This window comes from Anser cygnoides, chromosome Z, assembly GCF_040182565.1.
Source record: "Anser cygnoides isolate HZ-2024a breed goose chromosome Z, Taihu_goose_T2T_genome, whole genome shotgun sequence".
Lineage (NCBI taxonomy): Eukaryota > Metazoa > Chordata > Aves > Anseriformes > Anatidae > Anser > Anser cygnoides.
In genome coordinates, this window is record NC_089912.1 from 67108609 (window position 1) to 67134969 (window position 26361).

General features: G+C 37.1%; 1 protein-coding gene and 1 long non-coding RNA gene across 3 annotated transcripts in view; both read left to right on the top strand.

Moving 5' to 3' along the window:
- The window catches only part of WDR70 (WD repeat domain 70), a 137817-nt gene that overhangs the window by 96325 nt on the left and 15131 nt on the right, over positions 1–26361 (top strand). Inside the window, exons 11-13 of the mRNA XM_048057803.2 lie at positions 3615–3714; positions 9411–9495; positions 10614–10752. Of these exons, the coding sequence (XP_047913760.2) occupies positions 3615–3714; positions 9411–9495; positions 10614–10752 (324 nt within the window). The remainder of the gene's footprint in view (positions 1–3614; positions 3715–9410; positions 9496–10613; positions 10753–26361) is intronic.
- Positions 10759–21966, top strand: LOC136789004 (uncharacterized). Of its 2 annotated transcripts, none has more exons than XR_010827681.1 (3): positions 10759–20275; positions 21185–21284; positions 21810–21966. It is a non-coding gene; the product is annotated as an uncharacterized lncRNA (long non-coding RNA). The 2 variants fall into 2 exon arrangements; XR_010827682.1 differs by having other exon boundaries at positions 10759–18057; positions 18882–21284.

A 26361-nucleotide genomic window follows, 5' to 3' on the forward strand; every position in this document is an offset into this window, starting at 1 on the left:
TTTAGTATTACAATTCAGGGTTATATTTCTTTGCACAGTAATATATGGAGGACAAACTTGCAGAGCTCAAAGTTAGGAAAACAATCTTTTCAGTGGTAAACTGTGCAAATTGATTTTTAAAGATAAACTGAATTGCTGATGCAATCTTACTGTCTTACAGATGAGTCTTGCATTACATAAATGTCTAAAGCATCAAAGAGGGATAGTGCTGAGATAAAGCTGATCTATTGATTTCATTTTTTGGATAAAGGGACAAATAATGTCTGAGTCTTGAATATCAGTGTGTTGCTGTTTCTCTGTTTTCTATGGAACAGCAGAAAAAAGGCAAGAATTGGTTAAATGTAGAGAGGTAAAAGTAGGGAGGTACAGAACTCTCAGAACGTTATGTGGTGGCAGAGGGACAGTACCCTATATATTCACTTTCTAAGTATACACCCACACCCACTAGTAAGGCATCAAAGAAAAGTATTTGGTTGGTTCCAAAATCTTTTTCTTTATTTTAATTTATATTGGGGGGGGGACACAAACAAACAAAACAAAACAAAAACAAACAAACAAAGAAAGTGTGTGAGGGACGGTTTCAGATTGACCCAGGATGAAACAAAAGGAAAAAAAAAGCACATAAGACCTTGCATTAAAGTTGCAGTAAAATGGCGAAAAAAAAAAAGTTATTTTAACATGTGTGTCAATGTGACATTGTCACAGAGGGTTGACAAGTGGTGTGTAGTGCAAAAGAAGTTTTTTTCAATTCATTTAAATAGATAAATACCATATTGTAGTCTTTCTGTCTGTTTTTTTAGGTGTGAATATTAATAATTTATCATGTTTATGCAAGTGTCTGTGGTATTTCTTAGATGAATATACATCATTTTAATTGCTTGTCAATGTTTAACAAATATTACAGAAATTGTATTTTCTGATAACTAATTCACAGTTTATCCTCTATACGTTACCATGTATTTGGAAAATTTTCTGTAATTGGATGCATAAAATATGTTTCTTAGTATTTATAAACACCCCGACATAGACTTACAGTTGTAAATTGCAATCTGTTCATAGAGTTTCTCCAGAATATGTGCAGTTGGCTCAAAGAGACACTAATTTCAAAAAAAGTGCTGTAGTTAAATACAGGCAATGGTGTTCTATCTCCAAATACTGAAAGAAGCATTTGCTTCATGTTTGAAGTCCTCCTTTGTTTGTCGAAGAGTCATTTGTGGAATGAATGCCTTATATGACTCCTCTGAAAACTTAACGAAATCTGCACATCAAAATAAGCTTTCAGTCATTATTAATATCATAACAGAAAGATTCTTAAGATTTTGGACCAAATTCAGAACAGACATTTGAATGAGGAAGCAATATTAATTACTTTACTAGCTTAGGTCTTTTGCATACAAAATAGCCTATTAAAGGAGCCTTAGTTAAGGTACCTAGTCAAAAATTAGAAGATAAAATAACTGAGGATTCTTGTGCAAACTTAAATCAGTCTCTCTGTGCATTTGCATTATGTGATCACAATCTCCTTTTTCATTCTGTAGAACTGGGGATCGTTTAATATATCGAGTGGCTAGTAATTGCTAAGCAGATGCTCATTATTTTGTCCTGTTACTGATCAGGGAACAGTTCTAGGTCTGACTGCAAACTGTTCAAACCTTTCTCTAAAAATACATTCTTCTCTGTATTTTCCTGTTTTGCTCATCAGTATGGTAAATAAAGGACTTCCAAGTCCTTTTTCTCTGTGAGAGGAAGAGCATGCTTTATTCTCTATCTTGCAGATGGGAAGGTGAGATATGGTTGCAGACGCAACCTTAAATTCTTGAATGTCTCATTTCAAAGCTGTAAGATTTCGTTTTGCTAGGAAAAGTCGGCAAAAGAGAAGTGTAATTTCCTATGTGTTCAAGAAGGACTTAACTGTCTCAAATTCCTTTGAGTCTGTCTTTTCCTCTTCCATTTTCCCTTCATGTTTCCGTTTTGAGTCTTCCTTGTCTCTGTCTTCCTCTTTGGCCTGCTTCCCTCTTCACTCCTAAATGCCTATGTGGTTCCAATTAATCCCCCTTAGATTACTTGCTTTATCCCATAGCGCTTTGGGGCTACTTATCCAATCTCAGAATTTCCCCATATACTGAAATAATTCTTCATGTCTGTTCGCTTAGTGAATTCCAGTTTTCCTTTACAGTGCACAATCCCTGTCTTGTAGCTTCTCGCCACATCTGCTGTGTTCTGTGGTATTTTATAAAGCTTTGCTGTCTCCTCTCTCCATTATTTTTTCCCTTTCTGCATTCTTCTATTTCACTTCACTGTCACTCCTTCAGTGGGACTTAGTACTCCTCTCAACAAGTTACTTCTAATCTGTCCATGTCAGCAACCAGTTTGCCTTTCATCTTCGTTGCTAGTCTGGACTCGCTGGACTCCTAGTCACAGAATAATCTCGCCCTGCCACTGTTTCACTTCTCTGCAGTAAATTAGATCACTCATCCTTTACCTCAGTGTCCCATTTTGTCAACTGTTAGTCTTGCTGAACTTCTCTGTCTCTGACGGGGAACGTGACTGGTCACCCTCATACAGCAGGCATGTGTGGTGTAGTCTCCATCAGTGATTGAAGATAAAATATGTAGTTACTGATACAACAGTGACTAAGAGTTGAATTAACCAGCAAGATGCCTTATGAAAGGTCATCTTGGTATCAAAGCCAAGGCCTTTGGTTTGGTTGGGAAGTGGGAAAGCTCGATTTTGCAGAAGTGCTAAAATTTAATTTGAGATTTTGCAGATTTCTCCCATTTTAACACAGAGATTTTTTAAGGATTTTACTGAATTGTGACTTAATAAACAAAAACTGATCTTTATACAAGAATAAGATCTAAATTTGAAAGTGATGTCTTTCTCTAAAATAACCAGGGAAATACACTTAAAAATAAACATAAATGATTCCCAGCCTTGAATTCTGTTGCAGCTAAATGGAACACAAACCTCAGCATATCCAAGCTTTCTTCTAATCTATAAGCTATGAATTTTGGCATGGTTGAAATCTAGCAAAACTAAATTATAGAATCATAAAATCATTAGGGTTGGAAAAGACCTCCAAGATCATCTGGTCCAAACATTACCCTAATACCAATGTCATCCACTAAACAATGTCCCTAAGCACCACGTCCAACCTCCTCCTGTCCTTCTTTTAAGTCCTCTCCAAAATACGTATATTGTATTTTTTGTTCGTTTTGTTTTGTTTGTTTGTTTAAACAATGAGCCTTCTTAGGGGGGTGATAAGAACTCTCTTAAAATGTATTTTTATCTTAACCAGGCCTAACTACCTTTATTTAGTGGTAGTAGGAGTTTTCCGGTAGCTCTGATGCTATTCTGTATACTTGAATCTATGCAAAATTTGTATTTTTCTTTCAAGCACTTATTGTGAAAGCCTATTCTGACCATATAAAGCCTATACGACTTTTTAAAAAGGCTGTAGAAGCTAGTAACTTCTTTATCTGTTAATGCTAAAGTTGCAGGGTTTTCTTTTTAAATTTAGGAATAGCAGCAAAGTACACAAAATGCTATAAAGAAATGTTTGTCCAGTCTTGAAATAAACAGGGGTTTTGATGTTTTATTTGTTTGACAAACAGGTACATACAAAGTTCCACTGCAGACAAGCCCATGCTCCAGGCACTGACACTTCTTGCTTGGCATTTTCCTATGATGGTACTGCCCTTGCCAGTCGGGGAGGTAAGTGACTGAAAGAACCCTCAGATGTGTTGAATGTAAGACAGTCTTAATGTGGTTCAGTAAAAAACCCCAAATGTTTAAATCATACCATTTCTAAATGTAATTTATTTATGATGGAGGTAAGGTAGTAAAATCAGATGTAAACCTGAAGTGTTTCACAGTCTACGTCTTTTGTTTTGATATACCATGCAATAATGTGTTCCTGAAAGTGCGTTTCACAGCACTTAAGGAATATTTTAAGAGAACTTTGTTGTTTATGTTATATAGTTCCTGATCTGTCTTGTTGCCTAGCATTGATAATTCACCAAAAGGGAAATTATTAGCTTAATTAAGAATTAAGACAGATTTCATTATATAATTCTTTCTGGTAAGGTTACTGCCTCTCAGTAAGAGTCTATCTGTTGTAGAGTTATTAATTCCTCAAGCAGCTTTCTAATGCAGTGTACCTTTATGTTCTAATTGAAACTTTTACGTAGTTTAAATTATAAGCATCAAGCGTTGATGACTGGAGGTAAAAGGCCAATTTGTACTTGAATGGAAAGAAGCAAAAAATGAAATGTCTACAGGACAGAAAAAAAAAGTTTTTAAAACTTAAGGTAAAACATTTTTATAAAAGTCTCTGAATAGAACAGACCAAGCCTTGAGAAGGCAAAGACATTTAGGAAGACTCATTCACTCCGTTACTAGATGTATCGATTGGGATGGTGTCTGCTTAAGATAGCTTTTCAGGTAGGGATTTGTGTACGCAGCATTTTGCAGGCAGGTGCAAGCATACAGTCCGAGCTGTCTGGATGGAAACCAGCTGTAACCAGGAGCTGTGTGTATGCATTAGCATGGCCTCAAGGCCAAATAAACAGGCCTAGGGAGAGGCAGCGTATGTTAATGTAGCCTTGGTATTGTGCCTGACATATGTACATAACATCTGGTCAGTTTGGTATGTAGACAGAATGAGATTTTTTATACAAAATACCATGAGAGAGGTATTCATAGATTGTAAACTCCCTGAAAGAGGAGCTGTGATTTCAAGCTGAGGGGAGTAGCTTGCAATTGTCTTTCCCCTTGCCCTGTCCCTGATGAGTAGAGCGGAACTGGTGGCTTTTACAAGAATATGCAGCTGCTATTGGATGTTACTTAACTCATTTCTTTGTATGTTTCTATGATTCCAAACATTTATGTTCCCCTGATCACATCTTGCAGAGTAAAATGATGGTAGGCTTGTCCTTAAGAGCCCTAGGCTTACTAGGACATGTTACTGGTGCTTAGATTGTTTCCTGATTGCTGTTCAGGCTCCTGATACTCCATAAGTGGTTGAGGTAAAAAGTCTCAACCTTGCTGGTCCTTACTGAACAGAACACTTGCTATGTGAGAACCTTCTCCTCCTTGGAAAGTAGGTGAACCATCTGTCTGTCTATTCTGGGCTAAGTAAAATGCTGCTTCTGCCTGCCAGTGGTGTTGCCACCACAAAATCCACACAAGCATACTTGAAATGACTTTAAAAAACACTGGTGTGCCTTTTAAATATCCACAGCAAACAAGAATAATACTAATGTGAGGAATATTCAGTAGAGTTGTTCTGAAACCTCAATTTATGTAAATTCTCTTATATTTTGCATTTATGAATGGAGATAACAGAAATGACCTTTGCATATTTTAATTGCTTGTGGCAGTTGCTTGCCTGCTCTTCATCTGTCTCCAGATTTTGTGTTATGTTAAACAGACTTTGACGTACTTATGCTCTTTCTACCTCACTCTGGTATAAACTGTATAAGAACTTGATAGTTTGCAGAATATATGACTGTACAGACATTTGGCCCCTTAATGTGGTTACAAGAGCTACAGTTGTCTCGTGGCTTTTTTGTTTGGTTGGTTTTGTTTTAATTTCTGTATGCTGTGTTGAAGAATAAGGATTCATACCTTATTTTGACTTGTTTGGTTAGTGCTCTAATATGAGTATTGCTTTGGATCTGTACCAGTAAAAGCAGATGTAGATCCAGCATTCATAGATTAACACACCTGCCAAGTGCTGAGGATCAAAGGGCAGATAGCTGCTTGGGTGGGGACTTTCATTGAAAGCCTGATGGACTCTCCTGCATCTGATGTAGATTCTGTGTCAGATATGAGAGAGATGAGGCAGGGCTCAGCTGCACGCACAAGGGAAAATGAAAAGCTAAGGAGATGCTTATGAGAGTTCCCAGTGTTATTTTTGTTGGGTATTAGGTAGTGACTTGACAGAAACTTAAGAAAGTGATATTTTTACACACTTGTAACTGTGGAAGTCTTTTTTTCTACGTACAGTAAAGATAGGATATGGGAATGTTTCCTTTGTTCATCAATAGGATTTGGGGTCCTATTGTAAAAATAATTTTTGACTCCTGGTCTGTACAGAATCCATTTTAGTAATAATAAGAAACAATGATTTCATTAATTCCATGAACCTCATGATAGTTATTTGTCTGTTGGTTCGTCAGTAAACATACGTGGAAAAATCAGCTTGTATAAGAGATCCAGGTTGGTATGGCTTGGGTGATGGTGATAGCTATTCCAAGCTTAAGTGCAGGATTCCTTCTCCCAAATCCTTTGGCTCAGGGTGAGTGTAATACTGACCTGTGGTGCCTCAGAGGGCTGTTCTTGAACTGTTGCAGCTCCTCATGCTGAACCAGAGCAGAATGCAGAAGCGTATACCTTGCTCTGTAAGGTCTGTCGCTTCCTGTAGTACCAGCCTTCATAGAAAGGTTCTGAGTTTATAAACATGATGTATTCTGATACTTCCTCACAGTAAGTTGTGTTGTACTATGTCTTTCGTTTGCTGTATTTTGCTTTTCAAAATATCATTTTGTTTGTTTCGTTGCTTTCCCCAGTGATCTTTGTCCTTGAGCTTTGCTTTCAACATAGGACTCCCTCTTAAAATAGGAGCTTCTTGAAGGGCGTTGCTGACTTTAGAATTTTTGAATTTCTGGCAGTGCTTTACTTTGGCAGTGTTTTTACTTCTTTGGGGTGCATTTGCATCCATTTAATTGTCTTCCTGGTCAGTATCTTCTGAGAAAAAATAAAAAAGAAAAATCTTTGTAGTCTCAGTGCACTGACCTTACTTTGACTAAAAGCCAAGTGCAAAATGCCTATCCTGGCTCACCAGAGATTCTTTCTAGGACCTAATTGTTTCCTCTTGATAAATCCGTTCCTCGGATGGACACAATGGTGTCTGGCCTGTTTATATCAGACTAGATTGGTATCCTTCTAATTAAAATGGCAACGAATAGAGTTTGAAATGCTATAACGTTTTTAAAGATTGTGCCGAGTCTGCCGTCAAGAAAAATACTGAATGATCTAAGAGTGGGTTATTTTGAATGCTTTATACTGAACTGCACACCTCTCAAGTTCATTTATATTTTTGTTTAAGGGTAATTATTTTGACCACATGTGAAGTAGTTAAAAATAGGTCAGTACTGCTACAGCTCTCATAAAGAAACTCATTAGGCATTGATGGAAGGTTGCTAACTGGAAAAAAAAATGGTATTGTGGCATATTGATATGTCTGCTTTCTTAGTAACAGTGGTTTCAACTCAAGGCAAATTAATTTCAGGCAGAAATATCATTTTTACAGCACAGAAAATTTGAATTTAAAGATGAATTTTGGAAATCTTATACTACTAAAGATGGTAAGAGTTTCACAGCATTGGCCAAGTTATTCTACTAGTATTCCTCCCTTTCCAAGTACTTAATCTACTATTTCTGCACCATCTAAGACAATGCTGATTTGAAGTCATCCAAAACTCCTTGAGTCCATCTGGAGTCTTGTGATTTTTTTTAAACCAGAAGAATACACTTTCTTGTTAGAAGGAGAGCTGTGTCTGAATGTCTGACTGCATCTCTCCTGCTAAAGCCTGGCAGGACTACAGCTTGAAGATCATGTCAAGGCTCATTCCACTGGGAACAGAACAGCCTTGGCTGCTAGCCTTAGATCTGTCCCTGTGCAAGAGATTTGCAGAGCAGCCAAATGGTATCATTTGCGTACATTTATAAAGTGCTGGTGCTCTAGATATAACATCTAGACAATAAGTGGTTTTTTTTTGTTCAAAGTGGGAGGGGAAAAGGGAGGGCTCACGTTACAAGACCAAATGCTTTGAAGTGCTTGGGATGGTGTCTACTATGAAGGAATAAGAAAACAGATATTCCCAAAATAGGAAGGCAACATTTTTCATTCATGTCATTTCTTAGTTTTCCAATGAAAAGAAATATATTATATCCTAGACATCATTTATTTAAGTTGTCCACTTCTTAGAAATATTTTGTAGTTAGGCATTATCCTGGTCTTTAATATAAACATACGTGATACATGAGGCCACACATTACTGCTTTCCCTGTGAAAGGTACTGCTTGCCTTGATTTCTTTTGTTATGGCATGATATGTTTGTTTGTGTATTTATTTATTTTATTTATTTTTGCATTTTATTTCCAAGCTTTGCTTTGAGCTCTTAATCTCAAAGGTTGGAAACACACAGAATACTCCTAGATGATTTAAAAATAAAAATAAAAAATATTTCCTTACAAGGTTTGAGTGTTGCAAGGAAGCAGGTCCATTGATTGCTAATCACTTTCCTGCTCACCAGTTAGGTCAGGAATATTTTGTAACTTTTTTCTGAAATTAATCTCTGGATGTTTTCAAGGAGAATTGTTTGAAAGTCCTTCTTTTTGCCCTTGAAATCACTGAGGCACTGATGTAGAATACAAAAAGATGTCTAGGTGTCTGCAAGAGGTGCCTCAGGGCTCAAGTTCTCATGCAGAAAATATGTATCCCAGGGGGAAGGTTAGCAGAGAGATACAGATCTCTCTGAGAATAACTAACTAAACTTTTTTCTTACCTTTTTTTTTTCCTTCCTTCCTTTTTTTTTTTTTCCTGGTACTCACTGTGTTAATATGTCATAACTTTTGGAAAAGGAATAAACAGCCTGACTTTTACTGGCCTACGGAGTCACACCATGTTTATCAAACACAGATGAGAATAGCTATAAATGTCTTGCTGTAACCTCAACTTTGGCTTTTATGGCCAAAGGTGTTGTGGAAGGGTGTGAAAAGGTTTCACAGCAAGCATGGACTCGTTTGCTTCCCTTCTACCCATTACCCGAGCACTTCTGGCTGATTCCAGGGCCCATTCTTCATACTGAAGTTGCAGTTTGTTTCTGTTTGCATGCTGAAGAAGCAGGAGGGCTTCTTGTGCCTTCTCTCCTTCCTTATCATTTTTCCAGTGCAGGTAGAAACCAGACACGTAAAGCTTGTTTAGCTTTTGATTTAGTCCATCTGTGGTAACATTTTTTTTTTTTAAATATATATCGTCAGCAAAAGTTAAATTTCCTCCTAACAGTAAAGCACCAAAGCACATAAACAGCATAAAATGGTGTTTGGGGAATCTGATTCCACTGGGGGTAATGGTTCTTAGCAGGAGGAATTGCTATGATAGAGTTGAGTCACTGAGCAGAAGTTTCTGATCTACTGGAGTGCAGCAGGTGGAATTTTTCATCCTTGCATTTTCATAGTCATTTGGGCACAAAAAGCTTCCAAACCATCCCCATTTTGAATGTTTCTACAACATCATTCTGTTCCTTTTCCTGTTTCTGAGTTAGAAGATGAAATTTTCTGCAGATGTCCAAATTCTTGGCTTAAATTCTTTCTTGCTAACCTTTGTTCCTTTTGTTTCGTAGGGGATGATACTTTAAAGATGTGGGATATAAGACAATTTAAAAAGCCTCTTCATTCAGCTGAAAGACTGTCCAGCTTCTTTCCAATGTAAGTACTCTTAAGTTATTCCAGCTAGAAGAAACAGTGGTAGTTGTGCTGAGCAGGAGGGAGTATACCAGAGATGTTTCTCAATAGATACAGAATAGTGCACAAAGAACTACACGGAGGAGACTGTGCAATAAGGTTCTTGGCTATTTTAGGGTTTAACATTGCTTTCAAATATCTCCTATTTCATGTGATAATTCTTATCTATCTTTGTTTGTTTTATGCCATATTTTAGACTCATATATCTTTTGCCTAATTAGATTAGAAACTTTTAGGAGGAGGCCAGTTCATTGCCTTATGCTTGTGTAATGAGATATATCAAGTAAGCCTCATTCCTATTTGGTCTATGATTAATTAAAAGAAAAATCTGGATTGAAAAGTAGACATAACATAAAGGTGCATGGTCTGAATTCAAGTTATGATGTTAGAATTGCTGATTACTGTTACTTGGTACTAAAGTACAGTATAGTAACGTATATTGCTAAGTATTGTTTTTCATATTTTTATAGGTGTTAGCTACACTTCTGTACCTGTAGCGCAGTCCTCTGTAGAACTCTAGAGACACTCTAAAGACACTCTAGAGACACAATATACAATTTCAAAATAAGATCATAGAAAGGAAGGTTAGGGACAGATCAAACTTGAAGTCACAAGCACTCACTCTATTTTGTAACATACACGAAGAGTAAACACACAAACATTCTTGGCAACTGAATAAACACAACTGCTGTGCAGCACTGAAAAATGTATCATCAGCAAAAACAGATTTCAAGATTGAGTTATTTCTTATGAATGATTATAACCAGATTTAAAACGATTTTTTTTTGTTTCCTATGTGAAAAGTTCACATGACTTGAGAGGAAGAGAAATTTTGCTAGGAGGGAGATTTTTGTATTTTTATTGGTTTTGCCAGTTTTTAATATTCTATGCACAGCTGTAATTGTAAATGTGAACTGTGCCTGATAACTATAGTAATAGATGACAGCTGACAAAAGTTGTTTTTAAGCTTTGTGATGAAAGGATTAACAAATAGAAAGAATTATTTGTAAGGAATGTAATCTATAAATTAATTATACATTATTACTGGTTTGCCCAGTATGATGATTTTTTTTATTCAACAGGACTGATTGCTGTTTCAGCCCAGATGATAAAATACTTGTCACAGGAACCTCCGTTAAGAAAGGTGGTGGCAGTGGGAAGCTGTTCTTCTTTGATCGGGAGACGTTTCAAAAGTTGTATGAGATAGAAGTTACAGATGCGGTATTTATTTTAGTTTTCTTCTGTCCACTATTCCAAATATGAATGAAATCATATTCATATGCTTTTTTCACCTTAGACACAGTGACTTTCTACTACTACTGTAATTATTTTTTTCCTCCATATTTAAGAGAAGTATGACTACAGGTAGAGTGCTATTTTTGCTATTCTCCTTTCACTTAAATAAATAAATAGAAACTTTAGACAAGGTCTTTAAACACTAATAGACCTCTGCTTTGGTGTTATCAATGTGTTGCTTAATGATTGCCGTGCACCATTCTGGAGCTGGGAAGTGAGGCACAAATCTGAAAATTCTGACATACACATTTATGCTGTTCATTCCACTAGTTCTCATGATGAAGTGCAATTTTGTGATGACAAGCAATGCTGTTTGTCTCTGAAACTAAACTTACGGCTGCTATAGTATGCATTTCAGTAAGCAGAAGTATTTCCTTGTACAGAAGGAAAAAGATTAATGTCATAGCTGAAAAAGTTCCTTCCTTGCAGTGTAAATAAATAAACATATAGATTATAACATTCAGTAGTGGTAGACGCTCAAACAGAATTGCAGTTGCTTAACTATGAGACATTCCCATTAGTTATTAGAATCTGTCAACTAGCCACATCTTTATTGTGTTATAGTGTTGCAGTATATTGTTCTATCGTGCACTTTTTAACTCACCTCTTGAGCACAGTAGTCTTTCTTAGCACAGCACACCAAAGATCCTTGTGCTTTGAGCTCATTTAGACAGAATTTACATTTATATATACTTTTCTTTCCAAGTCTAATTTTCTCTTCTAAATTTGCTCCTAAAGTAAATTCTACTTATGGATGAATTTTTTATATCCATCATTTCTGTGGTAGCAGTCTTGCAAATCAAACAATGAAGATCTCATGGTAAAGCAGAAAGCATGTGGTTCTCTGGAGGAGGCATATTTCTATTTTAAACAGATATATTCTATATATAGGTTTTATACTACACTGCAATTTTTATTCAGTACTAGAGAATTTCTCCAAAGATAACATAGACTGGATTTTAAATTTTCCTTCTATGGAACATACCAGTCCTCAACTTGTACGCCATCTGATGGATGGTTTGTTTTGATTGTGTGTTTGTTTTGATTGATTGTTTCAGTTGTGGGTTTTGTTTTTGTTGTTTGTTTTTTTCTGATACCAGTATCATAAGCAAGCGTTTATAACTGTTTTGTGGGGGGAAAAATAAGTGAATGACTCAGTATTCCCACTGAAACTCCCTGACAGATCAAAGAAAACAAACTACACAAGATAAAGTGAGGGAGGCAGATTCTTGTGGCAGCTCTTCTGTTCTGGTGCACAAGAAACAGAATAACCTAAGCAACTCCATTCATAATGAATATGGACACCTTACAGCTAAGCACCATGATAGCGTCTTCATTTGGTGGTGGTGAAGTTGGTAATAGTGTACAGAAAGATTACACTGAGGTGTGAGATTTGCTTTGAAATAGAAGGTCTGTTTACTTGCTGAGGTAGATAATGCAGTGGGAGAGTCCAGAAGATACTGCTATTGTTTTTTCTCAGAATTGTGAGATAAAGTTCTCCTGCTTCAAAATGTGGAAGAGACACAGAGCTGAGAACCAGCAGTAGAAAATTGTTGGAAAAGCAAAATTATGGGCTCATGAGTAACTTCATCAGGGGCCACTTGCACAGTAAAAATTTAAGTATGTATAGAAATCTCAGCAGGTTCATAATTGTTGCACTGCAAATTTATATGGGTGTTTGATAATTATATAGTACTTTTAAAGACTATATTAAATTACTTCTGCCTATGGAGTTTTGGTGCTGCTGTTTTTTCTTCATTTGTAGTTATAAAATTTAAGACTGACATTCTCCTGCTTTATATAATATACTAGATCAAATTAAAAAAATGGAAATAAATGAAGAATTGTTATGTATAAATGCTGATGTTACGGCATAGTTTTCAGTGAGCTTACATTAATAATACCTCTATAATCACTGTCTAGCTTCCAACTTCAGCACTACACATCTAAGAAAAACACAGGTAAATAAATCAACCTAAATCTAAAAGAAGAAAAATTACTGTAAATGGTGTTTTAAAATCAAAGTAGTATGTTTTTTCAAGATCTATTGTTTGTATCTTTGACTTTTTCTTCAGTTTTCTTTTATTTTCTTCTCAAATGGCAGTGTTAGATGAATTGTAAATGAAAAAAGCCATGCTAAAAACAAATGATGTTTAAAGAGGTAGGCTTTCTTATTTTATAAGCCATATTTGCTATTTGTTGGAAAGAGTGTTAGCCTATAAACTGATAGATTAATATCTTGTGTCTAGTTCATCAAAGCACTTTTTTCAGCAGCACAGTAATTAATTACTTGATTTCTGTTTACCTCCTTCTTGGTTTCCATTTTTTCCTTATACTCTCTCAAAGGTACAGATAGAGCGGTTAGTAAAATCAGAAATAAATACATACTGTTGTCTAAGACTTCATCTTCTGTAAGTAAATATCCCAAACCTTTATCTTTTGTGTGTTATCTAGTGCTTAAATATGTAATTGCAATGTTGTTTTTTTAGACATTATGTATATGAAGTTACATTACGCTAATATGTGTAGTAAAAGAGCGCAAGTACACTAGTGTATCTCTCTACAAAGAGCTAGGGCTGCTCTTGTTCCTCATTAAAAAAAATTTCATTGATTTCACATGGAATTAGTCCAAATGGCTGAAGAAAAAGGACATCATTAGTCATTTTTTTTGAGTATGAAATTAAAATAATAGGACTTCTTGTGAGCAATTTTGTACTAGCTTAGTGACAGAACATATATAATCAGAATAACAAAAAGTGTACTGTGAAGAGAAAACAAACTATTAACATTTAGCTGTTTTGTTTTGTTTTGTTTCACAAGTTTTTTGTTTTTTTTTTTTAAAGGAATTTTTAGTAAGCTTAGAAGATTGAAAAACAGCAGTAAATAACCAGTAAATTTACCAGCCTGGTAAATAGCCAGTGCAATTGGCCTGTGAATGAACCTAGGAAGTAATGGGTGAATATTTAATGGACAAGTTTAATGGACAAAGCTGTGTCTGACATTCCTTTCCATCATGCTTCACAAATCTTTTTTTCACCTTTTCTTTCAAGTTTTCATGGGAAAACCCATTACTGCGTCAGAGCTGCTGGAGTGAAACCTTTTACTAATAGACTAACTGCCTGATTAGTCTCTGCTGTTGTGGCTGGATATAGAATATTAATTTGTTTTCCATTTCACGTTAGGTTTGGGGTATTTTTTTGGTCACAGTCTGTGACTAGTCGTTTTTGTCACACTCTTGAACGGCATCCCACCAGTAGCCCATGTAGGCACTGAGACTTCTCCAGAACTCAAGCTTCTCAGATAAATAGCAATAATTTTTGAAGAAAAGCTAAACACTGTTTTTTAAATGTCAAAAGTGGTGTAGACCATGGGTTCTTTTTGGCTGGTAGCAGAGTGCCTGCAGAACAGGTGAAGAGAGCACAGTGGGCAGAAAAGAGCAGAAGTGTTGCTTTTCCAACTATGCTCTTCTGACTCCTGTGATCTGTGACTTGGAGGTATCTTGACGCAGACATAGGTATTTTAAAATTAAGAGCACTCAGTGGATTTTTCTTCCATGAGTTTATCAGGGAATGAAGCACCCATTGCAGGATGATGGCAGGGTCGTTTACTTGCTGCAGATTAAATCAAAACTCTGGGGTCAGAACTGCTTTTCCCACTCCTGTAAGGTTGCTGATGTTTTCTGTACAGTGCTTCAGCCTTACTCTGGTACAATGTCTACAAGAGTGATTGGAAATGATAAAACTTTGTATTGTAAACATGGTTGTATATTCTGAAATACATAGAATTCTTCTCGTAACAAAAATGAAGCTTTAAAAAACAGGTCTTCATCCTGCTATGCACATGCGTCTTTTTGGTATTTTTTATGTCACTGTTTCTGATATTTTGTCGTAACAGTCTTGGTTCTTTTGCCCTCAACTCAAATATCCACAAGAAAATGTTTAAATTAAACATTTTGTAGGTTTATATTAAACAATGTCCTTCAGTGGAACTGCAGAGGGACCTGGACAGGTTGGATCGATGGGCAGAGGCCAGTGGGATGAGGTTCAACATGGCTAAGTGCCGAGTCCTGCACTTTGGCCACAACAACCCCATGGAGCACTACAGGCTTGGGGCAGAGTGGCTGGAAATCTGTGCAGAGGAAAAGGATCTGGGGGTGTTGGTTGATGCTTGCCTGAACATGAGCCAGCAGTGTGTCCAGGTGGCCAAGAAGTCCAGTGGCATCCTGGCTTGTGTCAGGAATAGTGCAGCCAGCAGGACCAGGGAGGTGATCATCCCCATGTACTCTGCTCTAGTGAGGCCACACCTCGAGTACTCTGTTAAGGTTTGGGCCCCTCACTACAAGAAGGACATCGATGCCCTGGAGTGTGTCCAGAGAAGGGCTACAAAGCTGGTGAAGGGCCTGGAACACAAGTCCTGTGAGGAGCGGCTGAGGGAACTGGGGTGGTTGTGTCTAGAGAAGAGGAGGCTCAGGGGAGACCTTATTGCTCCCTACAACTGCCTGAAAGGAAGGAGAGGGGAGCTGGGGGTCGGCCTCTTCTCACAGGTAACTAGTGATAGGACTAGAGGGAATGGCCTCAAGCTGCACCAGAGGAGGCTCATGCTGGAAATCAGGAGACATTTCTTCTCAGAAAGAGCAGTCAGGCATTGGAACGGGTTGCCCAGGGAGGTGGTGGAGTCACCGTCCCTGGGGATGCTTAAGGAAAGGTTGGACATGGTGCTTAGGGACATGGTTTAGTGGGTGATATTGGTGGCAGGGTGATAGTTGGAGCAGATGATCTTGGAGTTTTTTTCCTACCTTAATGATTCTATAAGATTTCATATTTCAGGATGTACGTAATGGACTCTCTGCTTGTAATGGAAGGGAGATTTCATCATTAGGCACCAGTCAAGGAGGATTTAATCGTAACTCTTGGGTTGATTATGCAAGTATGAGATCTTCATGGGAACCAGTTATAAATACCTAGTGTATGGGAAATAGAGTTGGGTACACAACATTTTCCGCAATGTTAAATTAATTTTAAATAGCTGTGAACAGCCACTTGAATCACTCTCACATGTCTGTCATTCGTTTGTCTGGTTCAGACATATCAACCAGTAGCTATCCTTATTAGAAGCAAGATTGATTTTGGCAGCAGTAGAGCAGTCATTTTCCCCATATGGAAAGGAGATAAAGTACACCCCGTTACTGCCAGGCAAGAGTGGGCACTAAAAAAGTATGTTGTACAGTTACAGAAATTGCTATTTTTAAATCAAAATGTGAGTACTAAGTAAAACAAACAAACAAAAAAGATGAGGCTATGTATATTAAAATATGAAATGTGCAAATTTTTAAAATTTCCCACAGGTTTTTATAGATAAGCAACAATCCAAAACCATGTATTTATGGTTGTTTTGAGAAACTAATTTCTATTAGGAGATTTCTTCAATATTTTCTTAGTTTTTCAAATATAAGCAAAAGTTAAAATATTAAGTACTTCTGAAAATCTCTCTACGGGACGTTTCAGGAAGGTGTTTTGAGATGAACTATAAATAAACCTTCATTTTAGCTTAAAGAATGAAAAGGAAAGAAGGAATAAGGAGTATGAAACTTCCAGTACCCTTCAGGCACAGTTGATATAGGATTGCAGTATTTCTTTACTTGACCTCAAATGATACCATTGACTATTTATAAGGTGCAGTAATATGGTAAAGGACTTTTCCACTGTGGTCTGTTTCACGAAGATTTAAAGTTTTTGAATATAAGAAAAACGAATTGTATTAACTTCTGAAAGAGATCAACATGCTACTTCTTTTTGTTTGTTCAAGGCACTTCTTTTATTTGAAAGGAAAATCCATTTTTTCACCATAGGCAAATAAATCCAATATCTAAGGTCTGTTAAGTTTTTGTGCTAATTAGAGTAAACAACGGTTACTGTAAAATGTGAACCATGGAAATGTTTTCTTGTTTAGTGAGGTAACTTGTCAATTTTCATTCTCTGCTTTCATATATGTAAAGTCAATGTGGTCCTTCCATTCTTATATGCTGCAGCAGCACTTAATTTGTTTTAGGGGAGCTGTCACTAGAGGTTTGAGCTGTGTGAGAAAGATAAACTGTGCAGCTTTCCTCACTGTAACAGGGAGGTTGTATGTGAGGGTTGTCTGCCTCTGCAATATACTGTGCTGAAAATGTGGCTGTAATTCTCACAGAGCAGGTGCTTGAAAATATTCTGCCTTGGAATTACAAGAAAAACTGTTTGCCACCTTGATTTTAAGTCCTTTTCTGTTCATAAAAAAAAAAAAAAAGGCATTATTCAGTAGCTCATTTCACTTCTAAGAATGTTTTATAGCTGTAGCTTGAAAGGTACATGATGCAGCATTGCTATCCATATGTTTTACATTGCGATCCTGTTTTAAATTATTGGCCTCTGAAAATTTTTTTTAAGTTATTTCTGGTTTCTACGTAGAAAATTGTAATTTTTATCCAATTCTGATCCCTTTCCTATTGAATGTTTCCACACATTTTTTAAGTCATGTTTCACAAGGGAAAAACATTAGTGTTGTTTCCTCTACTACTGTATTCTCATGAGTATTTTAAACCTAATGATAGCAGGTCACTACGTTCTAGATATTCCCTAACCTCCCACCTTATTTATTATACTTGGCTCTTTTTCTTGGATAAGCACCAGGGGAGTCTCAAATCTGAAGATTTTTGCAATTGGGGTTTAAACTATATTTTTTAATATAATATTAGAATGTTTTTATTGTGTAAGCAGCCTTTTTTTTTTTTGGATCAGAACAGGCATAGTATCAACATGTGGGTGTTAACCATCTTTTTGCCCAAAAGAAGAAAGGCAGAAGTAAACTGATAGCATTTGTTGTTTAGCTTTGCAGACATTTGGAAATGGCTTCGTTCTAAAACTGTTATTTAATCTTTTTTTTTTAATTAAAAATACAGCAGTTTTGTAAGAATTGTTCAGTCTACATTTTTTCCATCTGTGGGTGCAGCCAGGAGGCAGACCAGAATTTCCCAGATCCAGCAGCATGGCAATCCAGATTGTTGGCTTCTGGATCACCACTGTGCTGTAAGACACCAGCAAAAAGAGATTGCAGAGCATGCAGTAGGAATTTATGTCCTGAGCAGCATTATCTTTCTATGATCCTTATGGCAGAATTTCTGTTGTTCTTGGAGGGGAGCAGACAGCTAACGTAGCTGACTGATGTTTCATGCAGACCTTCTGCAGAGAAATCAAGGTGACTATAGAAGGAAAGACCTATTTATCTACAAGCCCTTTCTATTCTAACTTCTGTCAGCTGATTTTACTTGCCATTGGGCGTATCAACCATCTTTATTAACAATCCCTGATCATAATGTAGAAAAAGCAGTATTTCTGTGGGCAAGATTGCCGTTATCTTTGGATAAAAATACTGAGTTTCTGATTAATGTTTTGAATTTTCCCATCAGTTCCAGTTGCATAGAATTGGAGAGAAAATATGTTGTTGTACAGTTGGTGACAAATGTGCTGAAACATTTTCTTAAAAACCTTTTAGGCCCATTTCTGAACTTTATAGAATATGAAGCATGGGATGGAGGAAGCGTTTCCTTCTGAAGCTTCCAGATCTTGAAAATGGGCAGGAATAGCTTTGCTGCTTTTTAAGTTATAATGTGTACAGGCCTCTGCTGCAGCCCAATGTTACGAGATTTTGTTGTATATAAGCACCTGCAGAGAAGTTTTTTGTCTGTGAAAGTCAGTCCACTTTGAATATGCCTGTGAAGATTTGGATGAACACCAGATTTGTATCCCCTGGTACGGCAGTCTTAAGTATCTGAAGTTTTTTAACAGAGCCACATACATCTTCATTAAAAAAGGAAAGGCTTGAATGCCACTGCATTAATATCTTTCCTAATTGCAAAAGTTGCTTAAAGGTGGAAAGTAGACAGAGACAGAGATAGGGGAACAGTTGTTGAAGGATTTTGTGTTATTAGGAAGATGTCTCTAGCTGTTAGAATACAAACATTTTAATATTTTATTTAAGGACATAGAAATCTTTTGAAATAAGTATTTTATTCTTTTCAGATATGACTTTGTACATTTCCCTTCACTTTTGGGAAGAGGCATCACTGAAGTGATAGAACTTGGTAGAACTATGGAAGATCAGGTTGGAAGGCACACTGAGATTTGATCCCTCACTCCAGCACAAGCTTGAAATTGTTTATCCTTTTCAAATGTAAAGATAATTTAATGTAACTCTAGGCTTAGGTAATGGGTAATGATAATTTGAAAGGTAATTATTGTTTCTTAAAAAATACTAATACGAAGCCAGTAAGGCTTCCTAAGTAGTAGTATACATGTTTTAAGCTCCTACATATTTAAAAGATATTGCACTCCACAAGCAATTCTTCATCAGGAATGCATCGTGTTTTTATAGCATCAAAGACAGAAGCAATGCAAACAAGTTGCATGCATATTTACACTGCATTTGCAAACTGGGGTTCTTTCTTCTTTCAGAAATGCCAGAATTTGTAAAAATACAATTTAAATAAATATTCAGTTCAGTCAGAAAAGCCCCATTTGTCTGCTGCTGTAGTGACCTGTGCTCACAGAGTCCGCGACCACGGTCAGAATGTAATTTTACATGTTCAGATTCTTCCCTGCTGACATGCTGCTTATCTGGCTATCTGGACAGCCAAGTGCAGCAAATCTGAGCAGCGCTGTTCAAACAGCACCCGTCACATACCGTCATGGCCACTGAAGCAGAGCTTGCACATAGGAAAGAGAAGTTTTGTTTAAGTTTTTCTTTTCCTAACTGAAAATATTTTCTCAGAACAGCAACTCTTGCTGTTGCTATGCTGTCTGTACAGGACAGATTCTGAAGGAAATTATTTATTGGATTATTGGCTAAGAGAGGGGGAAGAAGCAAGGCAGAGTGTAGGCTGTGTTTGTTTCTATTTTATCCCTGTTCAGTGTTTAAGCATCTCCAGAGCTAGACCTGATCATTTAAACTAAGATTCTGAAGATTTGTCAGACAGTTCTAGGAGTTTGTATCTGCTTTATCATTCTGCACTAGGAGTATTTGATTTGGCTTTCAGAATCCTTTATCCTTGAACTGCAGAGTTTTATGTAAGTAGCCTAACATACTGTAACATAGATCCTCTCTGTGTTGCTCCATTTAGTTTTCTGTTTTTCTTATATAGTTATTTTGGCCATTGTAGGCTGCAGGGGATTCACCTGACCAAATATAGATGTCTACAGCTGATCCAGTCACCCTGGGCTCCCTTTCTAATAAGCAGAGAAAATAAACACATCTAGACTATGATTATCTCATACTAAAATAGATATCTAAAATAGGTTAGATGAAGGTCACTGTAATATATGCTTATTTCTCTCCATTAACTGTACAGGGAGTGAAAAGCTGTGGACATTTGAAGAGTAGACCTGTAAAGATTAGAGTTGTAGACAAATTTGGTGAGGTAAGTGTTACCTATGATCTTTGCTTCCCTCTGTTGGTGTTGATTCTCTCCTGCGAAAGCACTGGAACATTTCACCTCTCTTGCTCTGACCTTGTCAGTGGCAAAGTTAGACAATAGGTTACTTCTGCACTCATTTCCATTGATTTAAGAATTTATGACTGTAGGAAAGTTAAAGCAGGACAGGAGAAAATCCTGCCATCACATGAAGGGATTGTTCTAGATAAGATTCAAGTGTAAGCTCTCTTACTTGCACCTGATTTCCAAACATAATTGTCAAAACATCAGCAGTTTTACCTTATGATTGCAGAACATTATATTTGAATGAACTTTTTTTTTAAGTTAGTGAAAACATCAGTTTCACTAATTAAACTGTTGCTATAACAGTTAGAATGTGTGAAAGTCTAGGATTAGCATGTTTCCTTTCCAGTTTCAGTATTGATCTCTAATTACCAGTATCTTTTTTTCTAGTGGTAAATTACCAGCGTGAGGCAAATAACTTGCGAGAAAATCAGTTTTTTTCTTTCTACCTTACAAGTGGAATGTTGGCTGCACACTTGCCACAGGAGTAGTAAATGTTAGCATCATTCAGCAGAGTTTTCTGCCATCTGAGCATAGTTTTGTTTTGTGAAAATAGATGCGTCTTCTCCACTTACCAGTTTTGTTTGTCGGTGCTTTCATTCAGTTTTCTCTTGGCTAATAGCCATGGGAGAAGACATGAAGTCAGTGAACTTAGCTTAAAAGTCTGATAGCTCCGTATAGCTGAATGATCAATTCTGGAATTGTGGAGTTGCCAGAATGGAGTGATAGTCTGTACCTGAAGTGAAGAGAAACAAAAATTCAAAAGGTTTATTCCAACACTGCATAACTGATGTGTAAACATGTTTTTTCTTTTTCTTCTCTGCACGGCAGGAGGATCTTTACCAGTGAACTTCAATAACCTGATACATTATCATGGATTATCAGAAAATGCACTTCAGATGAAATGTTCAGTTTCAAAGACAAACGTATGGTATTTAACCTTAAAACTTAACTGTCTTTAGGGAGAAGGGGTTGATTCCAAAGAAAACAATGCCTGGTTGAGAAACAGTAAGACCTCCTTAAGGAGGCAAAAGAAATTAAAACATCATTGTAAAATATGACCCCATCTAAATTTACTTTTCATTTTGCAGTAGCAATGAAAGAATATAGCCCCTCTGAGCTGAGTGTTGCAGAAGTGTATGGTTATTCCTATTTATGCCAAAAGTATGTCCTTGGAATGTTTTGAAAAATGGTGAAATTTGATATCATGCCAGTAGTGCAACAAATGATGACCTCCGTACTCTAGGAGATCAGCATATGCATACATACAGGCACACAAATGTGTCTGTTTAATGAAATTTTGCTAATAACAGAAGATCAGCAATTATCTTGGGGTTTCTGTACATATAAAAGTAGTTGGATGCTGGATTCTGTTGGATGGTAGTTAAACTTTTGACTGAAGTGCAAAAAGAAAAAAAATCCTACTCTTTTTTTTTTTTTTTTTTTACAACGTCAGCTCACAGACATGTCAAATGCTAGGAATAAAAGAAGACAGGAATGGAGGGAACCCTTAATTTTCCCTAGCTGTCTTGCAAGAGAGTGAAGGAGGATAGAGATGAATACTTTCTAGAGACAATCTCTATACGCACCGTCCTTATTTTGTTGCATAACAGGTAACCTTACATTTTGGTAGGTTAAAAAGATACTAGTGAGATTAAGTGACTCCCCAGGCTCTGTAATGTGGCATTATTTCCAGGTGTAAGAATTAATGTTTAGGTAAAGGCCATACATACTCTGCAATAGTAGAAACTAGGTAGACTTGCTGGATTTGCTCTTTTTTTTTTTTCTTTTTACGCTTTGTGTATGTTTTCTGTAGTTGCTTTCCCCTTAGAGTAGGAAATTTAGGGGTATATTAAATACTTCAGGGAAACGGAAAACATGAATTGTGTAGTCTTATATGAGAAAAAATTAAAACTATGTTCTGCCCGTTCAGTACTCTGAAGAAGCTGCCTGTAGTCAGACAAAAGCCAGGACTACTGGCTATACAGCAGGGAACAAGTGGGAGTGACCTGCTTATAACACTGGCTTGATCATCTCATGAAACCTTGCCTTCATGTGTTGATAGACCAACTTGGCAAGCCTTGCTCCAGCTGCGTCTGTCCTTAATGCCCCCAGCCTGTTGCTTCACTTTCCTGTTAGAGGTTTGTCCAGAGGACAAGGGGAGTGTCAGCCCAGACTGCCTCGCCTCTGTGCTGGGTGGCTGCAGGAGCAGGAAGCTAGAAGAGCTTTTAGGTCTCTAGAAGAGCCTTTTGTGTCCCTCAGTAAGGAGAATACCATGGGCCCTTCCCAGCAGCTGGGGTTGTAGGGAAGGTCTTGTTACTGTGCCAAGTAGAGGAGCTAAGAAAGGAATAGGAGACTACAACAGGTATGGGAAAATCTGTAAATCACAGAAGAGAGTAGGAGGTGGGTGGTCTGCAAGGGGAGCAGACCTGTGCAGCAAGGGGCGGGGGGGGGGGGGGGGGGGGGGGGGGACGGACACCTTACTAGCATTCCTGCTGAAGGTCCTCACAACCCCGATGAACTGCCACATGTGAAACCTCTCTGACCCTTACTAGTACCTTTTGCTGGAATTTATTAGCCTTTCCTCACCTTCCTCCCTGCAGCCTGCACTTACCCCTCTCAGACTGCTCATCCCATCGTGGGTCTGCTCTATCTATGCTGTAAGATTAAATGTTTTTACTTGAAATATGGGCCAGGGAACTGAATTTTGCCATCACTGCTGCAGTCTTGAACTGACTTTATAACCAAAGATCCAGGAGAATTCTTTCAATCCTTGACATCAGTCTGCAGTACTATGACCTTACCAGCCTCATGATTTCATCATAGTGGTAAATTTTCCATTCCTATGCAACAAATCATTTAAAATCTTTTCTTGCTGACCTTGTAAAATGCCCTCTCTGTATTGTTTACCCCTGTAGGGGTGTTAGCCTAAGTGTTCTGGACAGTTTCAGTTGAGGTAATTAGCTTTTACTTGCTGAGAAATCTGTTTCAGTAATTATTCACTTTGCCTATTAAACATGAGTATATTTCTAGGCCAGAGTAAATGTTACATTCTGTGTTACAGAGAATCCTGTTTCAGGCTTCAGCATCACATTTAGAGGCCAGTCCTGTCAAAGGACAGTTACGTGCATAGTCCCAGCAAAGCCATTTGGGTAGTTGCCTACTGAGCTAACCCAGATGGAAAATAACCTAATAGAAAAATAATGTAGTTTACTGTTTACCTGCACTAGCAGCTCTGCCAGTGTGATACAAAGAGAAACAAGCAGGTGAGAACAGACTATCAGGGCTGAGGCTATTTAGGAGCCTTCTCAGAACTGCACGTGAGCTGGGACTGTGCTTGTCTCAGAAGAAATGCAGGTGGAATAGCACACGAGGAAGAAGGCATATAATCACCTTTGCCTGCCACCTTTCTTTGTACTTTCAAGTTTTATGTTGAAGATTACCACCTACTATTAAGCTCTTACATTATTACACATACATTTTCTAAAACTAAAAACTTTATTTTCAAAGAACTGGGAGCTTGAGGTGTGTGTACTGCTTAGTTTAAAAATAAATTTTAAAAAGCACATTCAGGTAATTGAATTCAGGTAATTAATTAAAGACAGTAAAGCTAGCTTTAGGCAGTTATTTAAGGAAATAAACATTTTAATCTAGATCCCACTGAATCAGTCCTGACTTCTTTCACAGTGACAATGAAGCACTTTTTCAGTTAACATTTTTAGTGTTCTCCCTGCCTAATTTCACAGAAATATTTTCACAATCTTTTCCCACTATTTCCTAATGCAGGCTAATGCATTTGTATATGCAATAGATCTTGCCAAAGTCTTTTCAGATGGATTTCATTTGAAGAACTTAATATGTTTACAACAACAGAAGTAACAAACAGATTTTGAATCGTTATTGCTAATTGTAATGTGTAAGTGCTGTATTTTAAGATAGATTAGTTTTATGGTTACAAAGCTGGCCAGCTCAGGTCCACCGATAAAATTATTTTTACTATTTTTATGACAGGCTTCCAGGACTTCATCCTGTAAAGATGTGCTGTCCAGTACCTCCAGCTATTACAGAAATCCTTTTTTTTTTTTTTATGTTGAAGACGTTACATGATGATACAGTCTGAATTCTATTGTTCTTAGTTGTTACAATAAAACATAATTTTCCATTTGCAAAGCTGAGGGATGACCTGGAATTTTATGATTTTTCGGAACTTACCTGGCTTTTCCTTTGTTTTAGCTTTAATTGTTTTAAAAAAAACAGAAACAAGTCTTTCGGTGTTGAATGGTGGAATCTAAAATTAGTTAACTGAATTTGTAACTCTGGTATTTGTGTTTTCTGAGCCTTGACACTGGCATCCACTGAATTCTGTAAACTGGTACTTGTGGTTAGGCAAGTCTTTTGCAGCAGGTTTTCAAGAAGTACTGTCAGGCAATTTGATTCCATGTTCCTGTTTTACTTCTCTGAAAAAGCATGAAACCACCTTGGCGAGTGCAACAAGAACTTGCAGTTAGCTTTTACCTGCTGAGGTTGTTGCTTCTGGCCCAAGCTCTTATCTCAAGGGATGTAACTGGAAGCGTACCTTAAGTACCACCTTGTTCGTTTGGGGTTCCATTGCAGGACACGACCTAAAAACGAAATGAGCTATTCTTAAAAATCATTGTGTAAATTGGAATTAGTATTCAAAGTAAATCCACTTTCCGTCTCTGAGAAGCAGAAAGTGGGAGCAAGAAGCTCATGTCCTGAGCAACCTGCTGTAGTTGGCCCTGCCCAGAGGAGGGTGGGTTGAATTAGATGATCTTCAGAGGTCGCCTTCAGAGTCAACCATTCTGTGATTCTGTAATGTCCAGTGTCTGTAGGTGGGTATGTGGGTATGTGCCTACGTGCCTAGGCAGATCAGGCCAGGGAAACAGTTGTTTGCCTGCTATAAACACACTTACTTCCATAGAAAGCTGTGAAGCAGGACCTTTTTTGACCTGGAATTTGATGTTTCACATTTCCGGTGATAAAGATGCCTACCTGAGTTATTTTAACTATACACAGCAGGAAAGTTAGTGGTAATGGCAGTGAAACACTATCTTTAGGAATCAGTTATTTTTGTATGATGAATATTCCCCTTCCCCCCTCACTCTCAATGTTAAAACCTAGTCTACAATGATCCCTCTTTTACACAGTTGTTTAGAATTTTTACTTCTTTAGGATTATGTGATTGGGAAAGATTAGTAGGATTCAGTTCAGGAATTCAATATTTTGCTCTTTTTAAAGTATTGCCTGTTTCTAAAATAGTCTGAAAATCTCTGTAAGTAGTTTTTATTATTTCTTATAAAGTAGGTTTATATGCCAGTGGCTTAGTGAAATTACTTGCATGTTCAGAGCTTGTATTTGTTTAGTTCTTAACAAATTATATTCTGGGGACGTTTTACAGTTTTAGAAGATTTATTGTGCTGCATTTTATGGCAGTTTCTTCTGCCTGCTCTGGAGCACGTGCCATGGTGGTTTTAAGTGTGCTATGGATGTTTGACAAGTTAGAAACTTAGCAATCCCCATCAGTGCTTAGCCACACTGTCTCAGGCTTTGTTTTTGTTGGCTGGTATCCAGTACCATGCTATAAAATACATTTACTTGACAGTAGAAAGTGGAGAACCACATTAACTACAAAGTTTTAAAAGGCTGGCTAAACACATGCAATAAATATTAATAAAAGAAAAGGCCACCCACCTTTGACCTTCAATGCTTGTTATTAGCTTTGTATGTTTTAGAATTACAGTAACATTTTGAGTAATAGCATTACATAACAGTATGTAAAAATCTCTTATTCAAATCAAGCAACTTATTAACAACATTGTATTGATTATTTTGGTGTCTTGTGGCAGGGATTATACTGCATTGCCAGAAATTTGCTGTTCTTTTCAGATAACTCTGAGGTATAAGTTTGTTGCCCTTTTGTTGTCTCTTAATAAGTAAGATGTATTTGTACCTGTAAGTACAGGGGAAAGTATAATGTTGTATGTGTT